The following is a 16,068-nucleotide window of genomic DNA, read 5'->3' on the forward strand; positions in this document are numbered from 1 at the left end:
ACATTCTTTGGGAGACTTCAGACTCGAAATTGGAGCCTTGATTGCTGTGGAGTGTCTGTAGGGCTCCATAGCGACACACCCATTTAGCTGTCAGAACTTCAGCCACTGTCACAGCTTGATCGTAGAGGGTAGGCTTCCACCCACTTTGTGAAATAGTCTTGAATAGGGTCGGAATCTTTCTGGTAAATTTCTGGAATTTTTCCATGGGAAGTTAAGCACTGGGGAATTTTGCTTAGATTTATCAAAAAAGAGCTTATAACAGTGAACCTTTTTTGTGGGATACACATAAGGCAATTCTAGGTCTTGTGGCATATTTTGGTTAAACTATCCCCAATTCAATGGAATTGCAACCCTCTGCATGCCCAGTGCATTCTTCCATCACATGTACAGCTGATTCTCAAGATCTTGTACACTAATGAGATGCTATTGGGCCCACATTACTACACTGTCTGAGCCAAGGACTACATCCTTTCTGGTAAGTTTTGATTGCAATACTGGGTGGGGTGAATATATTTTATATGACATACATGATTTTTTGTTAACTAGTAAATAGTAGCCTACAGCAAAGTGTGTTTAAATAATTTCTAACTTGTTAACAATTTCTGCTAGTTAGTTTTTGCTACCATATGGGTTGCTTGAGCCTGCTAACCGAGGAGTGTTAATTCGCCCGTTTCCATACATGTTTCATTTTAAAACATTTATCTTACAAAGGAGTTGTTTAATCTAACTGCTTAACTATTTATCTGTACATGGAATTGTATATATTTTTTCTTTACAGGAAAATGCTACGAGCACTATCTGATGTGGAGACATTTCACTGCAGCTAATGTAGAAGGAAAAGCTGTGTACATTTGCAAATATTGTTCCAAATCATATGTGAAGAATGCAACAAAGATGCAGAATCGTCTGGCCAAGTGCATAAAATTCCCTTAGCACTCACAACAAGCAACCTCTGACAAAAGTCCCTCTACTTCTATTCAAGGTGAAAATGATGAATCAGACACCTTATCGATAGCAACAGCTCATGGTCCTCCTGGTATCAGAAGTTTTTTTGATTCAATGGAGAATCGTAGTCAGAGAAATGCTGATGAATGTCTCACTCGAGCTGTGTATGCAACTGGTTCACCTCTGATGCTCAAAGGCAATGTGTATTGTAAGAGATTTCTGAATGTTCTTTGCCCAGCATACACCCCTCCAACCAGACATGCTTTATCTACTCATTTGCTGGATGCAGAGTTCAAGTGAAGGTCAAGCAAATCATAGAGAAAGCAGACTGTATTGCAATCATTTCTGATGGGTGGTCGAATGTTTGTGGGCAAGGAATAATTAACTACATCATCTCCACCCCTCAACCAGTATTCCTCAAGAGCACAGACACAAGGGACCACAGACACACCGGTCTCTACATTGCAGATGAGCTGAAGGCAGTCATCAATGACCTTGGACCACTGAAGCTATTTGCACTGGTGACAGACAATGCTGTGAACATGAAGGCTGCTTGGTCTAAAGTGGAGGAGTCCTACCCACACATCACACCCATTGGCTGTGCTGCTCATGCATTGAATCTGATCTTCAAGGCCATTGTTGGGTTCGACATTTTGAACATTGAGATATAGAATAAATGATAGAAGAAGAATGGTTCTCGGTAGAAAGACAGATGGCTTTGGAATGTGTTGGGTGGAACGGGAGGAGAGCAACGTGTTGATGTAGGGGAGACAGATGGACATCTGTGGATTAGGTGAAGGAGGGGTTGAGGTCAGATCCCCTGAAGGAAGTAATAAGGGTTAAGTATCCTGTTACTCTTTTCCTGTAGAACCATAAGATGTAAGGATTGGAGAGAAGGAGTAGTGTCTCAAGTGGGATATAAATATATGATGGGAGAAATGTTGGGTTGTCTGAATTACAGCTGTCCAGAACCTTTGGGCAGAATTAAACTTGGTTAAAGCTTCTCTAGAGTCCGTGAGTTATTTACTCTGAAAAATAAGAACCTAACAACAACACGGCACAGAAAAGAATGGATACACTACAAGAGAGCCATGGAAGTGGTTAGGTATGTGAAGGGTCATCAAGTTCTAGCAGCAATCTACCTCACCAAGCAAAGTGAGAAGAATAAGAGCACCACATTGAAGCTGCTCAGCAACACCCATTGGGGTGGTGTTGTCATCATGTTTGACAGTCTCCTGGAGGGGAAGGAGTCTCTCCAAGAATATATATATATATATATATATATAAACATTTTAAAAAGGTATGGACTCGTTTAACTCCCCTGAGTTCTGCAACCAAATTGTACGAGTCACCCTCGTGCGGCAATGTTTGCAAACAAGAAAGGGGTCTATACCGTTGAGCAGACAGTAGCTAATCTAACAACCTATTTTCCCCCAATCACTCTCTCAGGTGAAGGACATCTCACTGAAGGCCACAGGAGCTTTGTGAAACCAGCAGGACACAGCACATGGACAGATGACCAAACAATCACTGTTGATGAGGGGAGTGGAACCTCAACCCAGCACGTTATCGTGATAGAGGTTAGTGGAATAGTGTTGCATTAAAAATGTGTCACTTTTGTAAATCAAATGTGTCCCCAGCTATTCACTTGCTTACATGTACATCCTCATTTATCTGCCATAGGGGAGCTTGTGAGACTTCTCTTCGACATTGTTATCCAATTCAACCATTGTACCGATAATAACCTCTTCTTTTCTTGTCAGTCTGCAGATGCAGAGGCTGCAGGTCCTGGAGTCAAGCAGGAGAGGACTGAGGGACAGAAGGACACACGGCACAGCAGAGACATCCAGACTGGAGGGTCTGGAGCGCCCCCTGTAGCCACAGAGAATCCCACCACCGCCCCAGCACAGCCCAGGACCATACGCAGCATCACGGAGGTCAGTGGAACGCAGAACGCCGTTTAAGTCAGCGACAGACACAAAGACGTTAACTGTAACACACAGGCTCTTACACATAGGTTCTGATCACAGATCAGAACCAGAGAGACTGGGGGTGCGGAGACTGGGCTGTCCTCCTGCCCCCGGCTCAGAGTATTTACCAGTATTTCACCAAAGCCAGAGAACGGTTTATTCAAGTGGTCATGGTGAATCGTTAGACTCTGGCAGTGATGATCCGTCTTGTTCTTACACTACAGAAATGGACCCTGGCAAAATGCCCTTGTGTTTAGAGACACAGACTGATCTGTCTAGAGGGGACTGGAACCATTACAGTAGTAGTGTATACTCTGAAGGGTGCCTAGATGAGAAAGGGGAGGGTCTAGTCGTAGATGAAGTGACTGTGAAATTGGAGGGTGACGTTGCTCCCAAATGGAATGCAGATAGTAACCTAGGAGATGGACACTCACAGGGCAGAGATTTCTTAGATTACAGGGAAAACTTAGAGACAAATCCAAATGTTGCGACCCACTCTCCTTTACACTTGTTTAGGGATCAAGACCCAGTGTCTACATCGATGAGACCTTCCGATTCAGACAGCCACGTCCTTTTCGACCAGGGTTTGAACCCAAATGACAGGGCTAGAGCACAGGCTCAGGGAGGGGGAGCCACATCAGGCAATAGTAAAGAGAAACGGTTCAGTTGTACCCAGTGTCACATGCGCTTCACCGAGGCTGGCACCCTGAAAAGGCACAAGAGGCTCCACACAGGGGAGAAACCCTACAGCTGCCCCCAGTGTGAGAAGAGGTTCTCCCGCCAGGACCATCTAAAGATGCACCTGAAGATCCACACGGGAGAGAGGCCGTTTGCCTGTAAGCACTGCGGGAAGAGGTTCTCAGAGAGGAGCTACCTCAAGATACACCTGCAAAAAAAACATTCCACTCCATAACATAGAAAGTAATCATTCCACTCGACAGCTTCTGATATTTAGATTAAACCCTGTATTGAAGGTAGACTCCGCGAGATGACGTACAGTGCCTTCGGAAAGTATTCAGACCCCTTGACTTTTTCCATATTTCTTTAGGTTACAGCCTTATTCTGAAATGGATTAAATAGTTTTCCCCCCCCTCATCAAATGGACACACAATACCCCATAATGACAAAGCAAAAACCTGTTTAGACATTTTTGCTAATTTATTAAAAATAAAAATATGACATTTACATAACTATTCAGACCCTTTACTCAGCACCTTTGGCATCATTTACAGCATCGAGTCTTCTTGAGTATGACTCTACAAGCTTGGCACACCTGTATTTTGGGAGTTTCTCCCATTCTTCACTGCAGATCCTCTCAAGCTGTCAGGTTGGATGGGGAGCATTGCTGCACAGCTATTTTCAGGTCTCCAGAGATGTTCGATCGGGTTCAAGTCCACTCAAGGACATTCAGAGACTTGTCCCGAAGCTACTCCTGCGTTGTCTTGGCTGTGTGCTTAGGGTCGTTGTACTGCTGGAAGGTGAACCTTCGCCCCAGTCGGAGGTCCTGAGCGTGCTGGAGCAGGTTTTCATCAAGAATCTCTCTGTACTTCGCTCCGTTCATCTTTGCCTCGATCCTGACTAGTCTCCCAGTCCCTGCCTATGAAAACAAAAAAACCACAGCATGATGGTGCCAGGTTTCCTCCAGACATGATGCTTGGCATTCAGGCCAAAGAGTTGAATCTTGGTTTCATCAGACCAGAGAATCTTGTTTCTCATGGTCTGAGAGTCTTTAGGTACCTTTTGGCAAACTCTAAGCACGCTGTCGTACCTTTTACTGAGGAGTGGCTTCCGTCTGGCCACTCTACCATAAAGGCCTGATTGGTGGAGTGCTGCAGAGATGGTTGTCCATCTGGAAGGTTCTCCTGTCTCCACAGAGGAACTCTGGAGCTATGTCAGAGTGACCATCGGGTTCTTGGTCACCTCCCTGACCAATGCCCTCCTCCCCCGATTGTTCAGTTTGGCCGGGTGGCCAGCTCCAGGAAGAGTCTTGGTGGTTCCAAACTTCTTCCATTTAAGAATGATGGAGGCCACTGTGTTCTTGGACTTTCAATGCTGCAGAAATGTGTTGGTACCCTTTCCCAGATCTGTGCCTTGACACAATCCTGTCTCAGAACTCTACGGACAATTCCTTCGATCTCATAGCTTGGTTTTTGCTCTGACATGCACTGTCAACTGTGGGACCTTATATAGACAGATGTATGCCTTTCCAAATCATGTCCAATCACTTGAATTTACCACAGGTGTACTCCAATCAAGTTGTAGAAACATCAAGGATGATCAATGAAAACAGGATGCACCTGAACTCAATTTCGAGTCTCATAGCAAATAATCTGAATACTTATGTAAATAAGTTAATTTGTTTTACTTTTCACTTTGTCATTAGGGGGTATTGTGTGTAGATTGCTGATGATTTTTATTTAATCAATTTTAGAATAAGGCTGTAACGTAACAAAATGTGGAAAAGGTCAAGCGGTCTGAATACTTTCTGAAGGCACTGTAGATGCATGCACAAAGTAAACCGCAGTAATGGGTCAATTTCCACAACAACCAAGCGTGTTGAAATGCAAGGCCCAGACATTGTGGAATATATAAGTCACATTTAGAGGACAGCGGGTAGCCTAGCGGTTAAGAGCTTTGGGCCAGTAACCGAAAGTTGGCTGGTTCGAATCCCTGAGCAGACTAGGTGAAAAATCTGTGTGCCCTTGAGCAAGGCACTTAACCCTAATTTCTCCTGTAAGTTGCTCTGAATAAGAGTGTGTGCTAAATGACTTAAACATGTAAAGGTAAAATGACAAACAGTATAGCATAAAAAGTCTGTTACATATTGTGTTTGTACTGAGTAGGCTATATGATGTTCACAAATGCCTATTTCATTACTTCCAACTACTTTTAATGAGAAAATGAATGCAGTTCATCAAGTTCATGTTGATTTCTAGTTGAGACGTTTTTATGTGTGGTTTTCATATGGTGTATTTAAAACTTGTTTATGGTTAATAAACACAAAATGTGACTTTTCATTCCAAGACTTTCATTGAGACTCTTTAGTATACATCAAATCTAATCTCACCCTATTTTGCATACACCTGACAGCGCTTTATAACCAATATACCTACATACTAACAAACACCTACTGTGCACGTCAAAATAGTTTAGTCAGGTTTGTCTGACTTTTGACTTATCATAGCTGAGTCATATTTACCCACAACATCATATTTATGTCCACCATGATGGGTTTAACAACAATGAAGTCATTCTGTAACTACAGTATAGGACTCAGACGTAGTGGGGATGGGTAAACACTCCATGTTGAAAGTGTCTGTGTGTGTATACGTACCTGAGGGAGTGTATGTCTGTAATCTGTATCACCTGTCTCTTCCAGGAGGACGGTTCAGAGGTGCTGCTGGTGAAGGAGGAGGGGTGTGAGGAGGGTCTGGGCAACCCTGAGGGGAACATAGTCATGGAGGACAACCAGACTACACCTCCTCCTGAACCCACAGAGGAACCAGCTGAGCAGCACAGCACCACACACAGTCTCAATGAGGTGAGCCCACTGTAAACTACTGTCTGAATTATATTAGGTCAGGGCCCGAATCCACAAAGACTGAGTAGGAGGGCTGATCTTAGATCAGTTTTGCCTTTTAGATCATAATGAATGAGATTATATGGAAAGATCCTAGATCAGCACTCTTTGTGGATACGGGGCCAGGTCTTGATTCATTTTGTCTTAAGTGTGGGACCATGCCTTTGAATTATCAAACCATTAGAGTGTAAAGTAATCAAATCAACTAATACATTTGCATAGTAACAAATTAACTAAATGTTGCATAGTACTCATACCCCAACCAGAAGATGCTCCATAGCAGGATGCCCTTATCAGATTTATTGATCCAACATCCTCTCACTCTGTATCTCTTACAGTCAGTAGACATGGAGGATGGGAAGCCTGACCTGCTGCTGGTCAAAGAGGAGACGATAGAAGACGGACCAGAGAGCATTGACCTGCAGAGTGGACTAAAGATGGGGGAGCAAGGTAAGAGAGAAATACATATAACCCATTGTCTTCCGACAGGTGGCATCGCTTCTATGCAAGGCCCATCCCTCATCCGTGCTGGAGGAATCGTCTCACTATCTGATGTAAGACAATGCCTATAGTCTACATACAGTAACAGATCTTCAAAAGGAAAATTGATGCGCCAGGCTTTTTTTCCTCATCCATAAAATGAAATCAATAGAACGTATGTTTACATACAAAAACACACATTATAATGGCTGAACTTGACCAGTTAATTTACCAAAATGAAGTGAGTTTTCCCTGTCATGTTTGGAAAGTCTATTTTCTAACCTCTTCCTGCAGGTGGTTGGTTGGAGGCTAATAGAGGAGACTGGACAGCCATCTTGGATTCCCAGACCCTGACCGGTGCAGCCAAGAGCCCAGGGGATGACGTCACTGAGCAGGTCAGGACCAGAGGTGACATAGTGGAGGTCAGTGGATGGGACTGCGTCCTCAACTCAGGCTAGGGAATAACATATTTACCACAACCAGAAACAGACAGTCGAAAAACAAAACAACATCCGAACTTGACAACAGACTGCAGACTACGGGGACGAGGAGACATAGATTTGGTCTGCGGGGATGTGTCAGTATGCAGCAGGAGAGGACAGACACAGATTCTGCTAGCGATGCTCCGTCCTGCTCCTATAGTTGTGATTCAGAGAGACTGACGCCTCAGGTTAACCCCCTAACAGGTGCTGCCTTCAGCCTGCCTTCTATAGGATCTATCAACTGGAACATGGACCCTGTGACATCAGACACTACCTGGCCTTCGTTGTCCTCACACTCTCCTTATATTAAACCAGACCTCAGACAATGCCAGTGGCTCAACACTAAATGGCTACACAAGCCCATTGACAAATAACAGTAGTAGTAACACCATCAGTAGATCTGGTGGCAAAGAGAAGCACTTCCCGTGTTCATTCTGTGGGAAAGCCTTCAGTTTCCCCAAACAGGTGGAGATCCGCCAGAGCAGTGGTTCCCAAACTTGTTATAGTCCCATACTCCTTCAAACATTCCAGCTGCGTACCCCCTTTAGCACCAGGGTCAGTGCACTCTCAAATGTTTTTTGCTATCATTGTAAACCTGCCACACAGACACACTATATGATACTTTTATTAAACATAAGAATGAGTGCGAGTTTGTCACAACCCAGCTTGTGGGAAGTGACAAAGAGCTCTTATAGGACCAGGGCACAAATAATAATAAATCATTTTGCTTTTTATTTAGCCATCTTACATATAAAACCTTATTTGTTCATCAAAAGTTGTGAATAACTCGCCACAGGTTAATTGAGAAGGGTGTGCTTGAGTGGATGCACATAGCTCTGCAATGTTGGGTGTATTGGAGAGAGTCTCAGTCTTAAATCATTTTCCACACACAGTCTGTGCCTGTATTTAGTTTTCATGCTAGTGAGGGCCGAGAATCCACTCCCACATAGGTACGTGGTTGCAAAGGGCATCAGTGTCTTAACAGCCTGATTTGCCAAGGCAAGAAACTCTGAGCGCAGCCTTATCCAGAAATCTGGTAGTGGCTTCTGATTTAAATTTGATTTTCACAGAACCGCTTGTTGCAATTTCGATGAGGCTCTCTTGTTCAGATATCGGTAAGTTGACTGGAGGCAGGGCATGAAAGGGATAACGATTCCAGTTGTTTGTGTCATCCGCTTCGGGAAAGTACCTGCGTAATTGAGCACCCAGCTCACTCAGGTGCTTCGCTATATCACATTTGACATTGTGCGTAAGCTTGAATTCATTTGCACACAAATGAACATTGAATATATCTCGCACATTGAATATAGTTGCGGAGAGTCCCTGTAATCCTAGATTCAGATCATTCAGGCGAGAAAAAAGAGGCCAGTCATGTGAGAAACTCGTCATCATGCAAGCGGTCAGACAAGTGAAAATGATAGGCAGTAAAGTACTTTAAGCTAGTCTCTCAATTTAAAAAAAAGTGTCAATACTTTTCCCCTTGATAACCAGCGCACTTCTATATGTTGTAAAAGCGTTACATGGTCGCTGCCCATATCATTGCATAATGCAGAAAATACACGAGAGTTCAGGGACCTTGCTTTAACAAAGTTAACCATTTTCACTGTAGTGTCCAAAATGTCTTTCAAGCTGTCAGGCATTCCCTTGGCAGCAAGAGCCTCTCAGTGGATGCTGCAGTGTAACCAAGTGGCATCAGGAGCAACTGCTTGCACGCACGATACCACTCCACTATGTCTCCCTGTCATGGCTTTTGCGCCATCAGTACAGATACCAACACATCTTGACCACCAAAGTCCATTTGATGTCACAAAGCTGTCCAGTACTTCAAAAAATATCCTCTCATGTTGTCCTGGTTTCCAGTGGTTTGCAGAAGAGAATGTATTCCTTAATTGACCCCCCCATAAACGTAACGGACATATACCAGGAGCTGTGATAGGCCCGCCACGTCTGTTGACTCATCCAGCTGTAACGCATATAATTCACTGACTTGTATGCAAAGCAGTAATTGTTTCAAAACATCTCCTGCCATGTCACTGATGCGTCGTGAAACAGAGTCGTTTGATGAATGCATTGTCTGTATAGTTTTTTGGGCCTTTTCCCCCAGCATTGTCCCAGCCATATCTGCGGAGCAGGAAGAATTAAGTCCTCCACAATAGTATGGGGCTTGCCTGTCCTAGCCACTCAGTAGCTCACCATATAAGACGCTTCTAGCCCCTTCTTATTAATGCATCTGTTCCTTTTATACATGTCGTGTTTATTCTCAGTCAAATTGTCATGTTTCGTTTCTAAATGTCTGCGCAAGAGTGAAGGCTTCCCGCGAGAGAGTAACGGTTAATGTGATTGGATGTTAATTATTTGACTAGGCTACCTGTAGTTGACATTGTGTTGTCATTTAGCTGAACACTAGATGGGTTACTTTTGGCAGTGAAAACAAGGCTACTCAGGCAGGAAATAAACCTAACCCAAATGTATAGCCCCGTTGGAAAATATAAATGTACGGTTTGAAAATGTGAAGAAAATTTTAAATGTGGATCACATTTTTATTTGGCGTACCCCAGTTTGCGAATACCTGCACACGGGGAACAAACCGTTCGGCTGCCATCTGTGCCAGGCCAATGTTTCACACTTGTCCTGATGTGGCAGCGGAGAAATCCTACAGCTGCACCCCAGTGTGAGAAGAGGTTCTCCTGCCAGCACCAGCTGAAGAATCACCCGAAGGTCCACACGGGAGAGAAGCTGATCGCACTGCGGGAAGAGGTTCTCAGAGAGGAGCTACCTCAGGATACACCAACAGAAAATGCACACAGCCCATGTATAGAGTATAGTGACATGCAATGTAGTACTAGTTAGTTTGTAGTTCATTCTGTTGATTGTGGATGTAGTAGGGAACTGGTTGAGGTGAACTGAGGAAGGAATGAGTATGATGAGGCCGAGTAGATATGGTGATGGTTGGTGTGATGTCTGTAAAAATGTTTCACCGATTAAGTGTCATGTTTACTTGCCAAAGTAGTGAAGATGTGTGTGATGAACCTTTTCCAAAGTATTCTAAATTGTATTTTATTAAAGCGAAGGTACAGAAAAGTCTAATTGAGAATGTACTCAGGTTCTCCCTCATTTAGAGGCACAACCCAGTTTCCCTTTTTATAAAAATAGTTAAGACAAAAGAGCAAAGTGGAAGATACTGTATAAATGGGTCTGTATAGGAGCAGATCGGGTTCACATTATTTAGGTAAAATGCCTAATGCATAGAGTTCTAGTAGCCTATCAGAGGCTCATATAGCTATTCAGGTCTAACAAAGGCCAAATCTGAAACCAAAAACGGAACAATGTAAGAAATACAACATGGCTACAATGCATGGTTTAAAGATGAAAATGCAAAGAAATGCCACCCCACACCATGACTGACCCACCGCCAAACCGGTCATGCTGGAGGATGTTGCAGGCAGCAGAACGTTCTCCACGGCGTCTCCAGACTCTGTCACGTCTGTCACATGTGCTCAGTGTGAACCTGCTTTCATCTGTGAAGAGCACAGGGCGCCAGTGGCGAATTTGCCAATCTTGGTGTTCTCTGGCAAATGCCAAACGTCCTGCACGGTGTTGGGCTGTAAGCACAACCCCCACCTGTGGACGTCGGGCCCTCATACCACCCTCATGGAGTCTGTTTCTGACCGTTTGAGCAGACACATTCACATTTGTGACCTGCTGGAGGTCATTTTGCAGGGCTCTGGCAGTGCTCCTCCTGCTCCTCCTTGCACAAAGGCGGAGGTAGCGGTCCTGCTGCTGGGTTGTTGCCCTCCTACGGCCTCCTCCACGTCTCCTGATGTACTGGCCTGTCTCCTGGTAGCGCCTCCATGCTCTGGACATTACGCTGACAGACACAGCAAACCTTCTTGCCACAGCTCGCATTGATGTGCCATCCTGGATGAGCTGCACTACCTGAGCCACTTGTGTGGGTTGTAGACTCCGTCTCATGCTACCACTAGAGTGAAAGCACCGCCAGCATTCAAAAGTGAACAAAACATCAGCCAGGAAGCATAGGAACTGAGAAGTGGTCTGTGGTCACCACCTGCAGAACCACTCCTTTATTGGGGGTGTCTTGCTAATTGCCTATAATTTCCACCTGTTGTCTATTCCATTTGCACAACAGCATGTGAAATGTATTGTCAATCAGTGTTGCTTCCTAAGTGGACAGTTTGATTTCACAGAAGTGTGATTGACTTGGAGTTACATTGTGTTGTTTAAGTGTTCCCTTTATTTTTTTGAGCAGTGTATATATCTCCAGTCGTGGCCAAACGTTTTGAGAATGACACATATTCATTTCCACAAAGTTTGCTGCTTCAGTGTCTTTAGATATTTTTGTCAGATGTTACTATGGAATACTGAAGTATAATTACAAGCATTTCATAAGTGTCAAAGGCTTTTATTGACAATTACATGAAGTTGATGCAAAGAGTCAATATTTGCAGTGTTGACCCTTCTTTTTCAAGACCTCTGCAATTCGCCCTGGCATGCTGTCAATTAACTTCTGGGCCACATCCTGACTGATGGCAGCCCATTCTTGTATAATCAATGCTTGGAGTTTGTCAGAATTTATGGGTTTTTGTTTGTCCACCCGCCTCTTCAGGATTGACCACAAGTTCTCAATGGGATTAAGGTCTGGGGAGTTTCCTGGCCATGGACCCAAAATGTCGTTGTTTTGTTACCCGAGCCACTTAGTTATCACTTTTGCCTTATGGCAAGGTGCTCCATCATGCTGGAAAAGGCATTGTTCGTCACCAAACTGTTCCTGAATGGTTGGGAGAAGTTGCTCTCGGAGGATGTGTTGGTACCATTCTTTATTCATGGCTGTGTTCTTAGGCAAAATTGTGAATGAGCCCACTCCCTTGGCTGAGAAGCAACCCCACACATGAATGGTCTCAGGATGCTTTACTGTTGGCATGACACAGGACTGATGGTAGCGCTCACCTTGTCTTCTCCGGACAAGCTTTTTCCCGGATGCCCCAAACAATCAGAAAGGGGATTCATCAGAGAAAATGACTTTACCCCAGTCCTCTCAGCAGTCCAATCCCTGTACCTTTTGCAAAATATCAGTCTGTCCCTGATGTTTTTCCTGGAGAGAAGTGGCTTCTTTGCTGCCCTTCTTGACACCAGGCCGTCCTCCAAAAGTCTTCGCCTCACTGTGCGTGCAGATGCACTCACACTTGCCTGCTGCCATTCCTGAGCAAGCTCTGTACTGGTGGTGCCCCGATCCCGCAGCTGAATCAACTTTAGGAGACAGTCCTGGCGCTCGCTGGACTTTCTTGGGCGCCCTGAAGCCTTCACAACAATTGAACCGCTCTCCTTGAAGTTCTTGATGATCCGATAAATGGTTGAGTTAGGTGCAATCTTACCGGCAGCAATATCCTTGCCTGTGAAGCCCTTTTTTTGCAAAGCAATGATGACGGCACGTGTTTCCTTTGCAGGTAACCATGGCTGACAGAGGAAGAACAATGATTCCAAATACCACCCTCCTTTTGAAGCTTCCAGTCTGTTATTCGAACTCAATCAGCATGACAGAGTGATCTCCAGCCTTGTCTTCGTCAACACTGACACCTGTGTTAACGAGAGAATCACTGACATGTCAGCTGGTCCTTTTGTGGCAGGGCTGAAATGCAGTGGAAATGTTTTTTGGGGATTCAGTTCATTTGCATGGCAAAGAGGAACTTTGCAATTCATCTGATCACTCTTCATAACATTCTGGAGTATATGCAAATTGCCATCATACAAACTAAGGCAGCAGACTGAAAATGAATGTGTGTCATTCTTAACTTTTGGCCACGACTGTACTTCTGGGACACGCATTGGGCTAGACAACTAGTTCAAGAGCTATAAGAGGAATAGAGAGGATGGAAGAGAACAAATTCTTATTTACAATGACGGCGTACCCTGGCCAAACCCTAACGACGCTGGGCCAATTGTGCGCCACCCTATGAGACTCCCAATCACAGCCGGTTGTGACACAGCCTGGAATCGAACCAGGGTCTGTAGTGACACCTCTAGCACTGAGCTGCAGTGCCTTAGACCGCTGCGCCACATTCTTTGGGAGACTTCAGACTCGAAATTGGAGCCTTGATTGCTGTGGAGTGTCTGTAGGGCTCCATAGCGACACACCCATTTAGCTGTCAGAACTTCAGCCACTGTCACAGCTTGATCGTAGAGGGTAGGCTTCCACCCACTTTGTGAAATAGTCTTGAATAGGGTCGGAATCTTTCTGGTAAATTTCTGGAATTTTTCCATGGGAAGTTAAGCACTGGGGAATTTTGCTTAGATTTATCAAAAAAGAGCTTATAACAGTGAACCTTTTTTGTGGGATACACATAAGGCAATTCTAGGTCTTGTGGCATATTTTGGTTAAACTATCCCCAATTCAATGGAATTGCAACCCTCTGCATGCCCAGTGCATTCTTCCATCACATGTACAGCTGATTCTCAAGATCTTGTACACTAATGAGATGCTATTGGGCCCACATTACTACACTGTCTGAGCCAAGGACTACATCCTTTCTGGTAAGTTTTGATTGCAATACTGGGTGGGGTGAATATATTTTATATGACATACATGATTTTTTGTTAACTAGTAAATAGTAGCCTACAGCAAAGTGTGTTTAAATAATTTCTAACTTGTTAACAATTTCTGCTAGTTAGTTTTTGCTACCATATGGGTTGCTTGAGCCTGCTAACCGAGGAGTGTTAATTCGCCCGTTTCCATACATGTTTCATTTTAAAACATTTATCTTACAAAGGAGTTGTTTAATCTAACTGCTTAACTATTTATCTGTACATGGAATTGTATATATTTTTTCTTTACAGGAAAATGCTACGAGCACTATCTGATGTGGAGACATTTCACTGCAGCTAATGTAGAAGGAAAAGCTGTGTACATTTGCAAATATTGTTCCAAATCATATGTGAAGAATGCAACAAAGATGCAGAATCGTCTGGCCAAGTGCATAAAATTCCCTTAGCACTCACAACAAGCAACCTCTGACAAAAGTCCCTCTACTTCTATTCAAGGTGAAAATGATGAATCAGACACCTTATCGATAGCAACAGCTCATGGTCCTCCTGGTATCAGAAGTTTTTTTGATTCAATGGAGAATCGTAGTCAGAGAAATGCTGATGAATGTCTCACTCGAGCTGTGTATGCAACTGGTTCACCTCTGATGCTCAAAGGCAATGTGTATTGTAAGAGATTTCTGAATGTTCTTTGCCCAGCATACACCCCTCCAACCAGACATGCTTTATCTACTCATTTGCTGGATGCAGAGTTCAAGTGAAGGTCAAGCAAATCATAGAGAAAGCAGACTGTATTGCAATCATTTCTGATGGGTGGTCGAATGTTTGTGGGCAAGGAATAATTAACTACATCATCTCCACCCCTCAACCAGTATTCCTCAAGAGCACAGACACAAGGGACCACAGACACACCGGTCTCTACATTGCAGATGAGCTGAAGGCAGTCATCAATGACCTTGGACCACTGAAGCTATTTGCACTGGTGACAGACAATGCTGTGAACATGAAGGCTGCTTGGTCTAAAGTGGAGGAGTCCTACCCACACATCACACCCATTGGCTGTGCTGCTCATGCATTGAATCTGATCTTCAAGGCCATTGTTGGGTTCGACATTTTGAACATTGAGATATAGAATAAATGATAGAAGAAGAATGGTTCTCGGTAGAAAGACAGATGGCTTTGGAATGTGTTGGGTGGAACGGGAGGAGAGCAACGTGTTGATGTAGGGGAGACAGATGGACATCTGTGGATTAGGTGAAGGAGGGGTTGAGGTCAGATCCCCTGAAGGAAGTAATAAGGGTTAAGTATCCTGTTACTCTTTTCCTGTAGAACCATAAGATGTAAGGATTGGAGAGAAGGAGTAGTGTCTCAAGTGGGATATAAATATATGATGGGAGAAATGTTGGGTTGTCTGAATTACAGCTGTCCAGAACCTTTGGGCAGAATTAAACTTGGTTAAAGCTTCTCTAGAGTCCGTGAGTTATTTACTCTGAAAAATAAGAACCTAACAACAACACGGCACAGAAAAGAATGGATACACTACAAGAGAGCCATGGAAGTGGTTAGGTATGTGAAGGGTCATCAAGTTCTAGCAGCAATCTACCTCACCAAGCAAAGTGAGAAGAATAAGAGCACCACATTGAAGCTGCTCAGCAACACCCATTGGGGTGGTGTTGTCATCATGTTTGACAGTCTCCTGGAGGGGAAGGAGTCTCTCCAAGAATATATATATATATATATATATATAAACATTTTAAAAAGGTATGGACTCGTTTAACTCCCCTGAGTTCTGCAACCAAATTGTACGAGTCACCCTCGTGCGGCAATGTTTGCAAACAAGAAAGGGGTCTATACCGTTGAGCAGACAGTAGCTAATCTAACAACCTATTTTCCCCCAATCACTCTCTCAGGTGAAGGACATCTCACTGAAGGCCACAGGAGCTTTGTGAAACCAGCAGGACACAGCACATGGACAGATGACCAAACAATCACTGTTGATGAGGGGAGTGGAACCTCAACCCAGCACGTTATCGTGATAGAGGTTAGTGGAATAGTG

General features: G+C 44.0%; 1 protein-coding gene across 2 annotated transcripts in view; it reads left to right on the forward strand.

Annotated features, from left to right (window-relative positions):
• LOC120052962 (transcription factor Ken-like) overlaps positions 1–16,068 on the forward strand; it is a 181,375-nt gene that overhangs the window by 7,623 nt on the left and 157,684 nt on the right. For both annotated transcript variants that reach the window (XM_039000208.1, XM_039000207.1), the window contains exons 2-7: positions 2,395–2,525; positions 2,709–2,882; positions 6,295–6,456; positions 6,834–6,945; positions 7,270–7,397; positions 15,923–16,053. In XM_039000208.1, coding sequence (XP_038856136.1) covers positions 2,395–2,525; positions 2,709–2,882; positions 6,295–6,456; positions 6,834–6,945; positions 7,270–7,397; positions 15,923–15,961 — 746 coding nt within the window. In that variant the 3' untranslated portion in view covers positions 15,962–16,053. The remainder of the gene's footprint in view (positions 1–2,394; positions 2,526–2,708; positions 2,883–6,294; positions 6,457–6,833; positions 6,946–7,269; positions 7,398–15,922; positions 16,054–16,068) is intronic.

Source organism: Salvelinus namaycush, chromosome 8 (assembly GCF_016432855.1).
Source record: "Salvelinus namaycush isolate Seneca chromosome 8, SaNama_1.0, whole genome shotgun sequence".
Taxonomy (NCBI): Eukaryota; Metazoa; Chordata; class Actinopteri; order Salmoniformes; family Salmonidae; genus Salvelinus; species Salvelinus namaycush.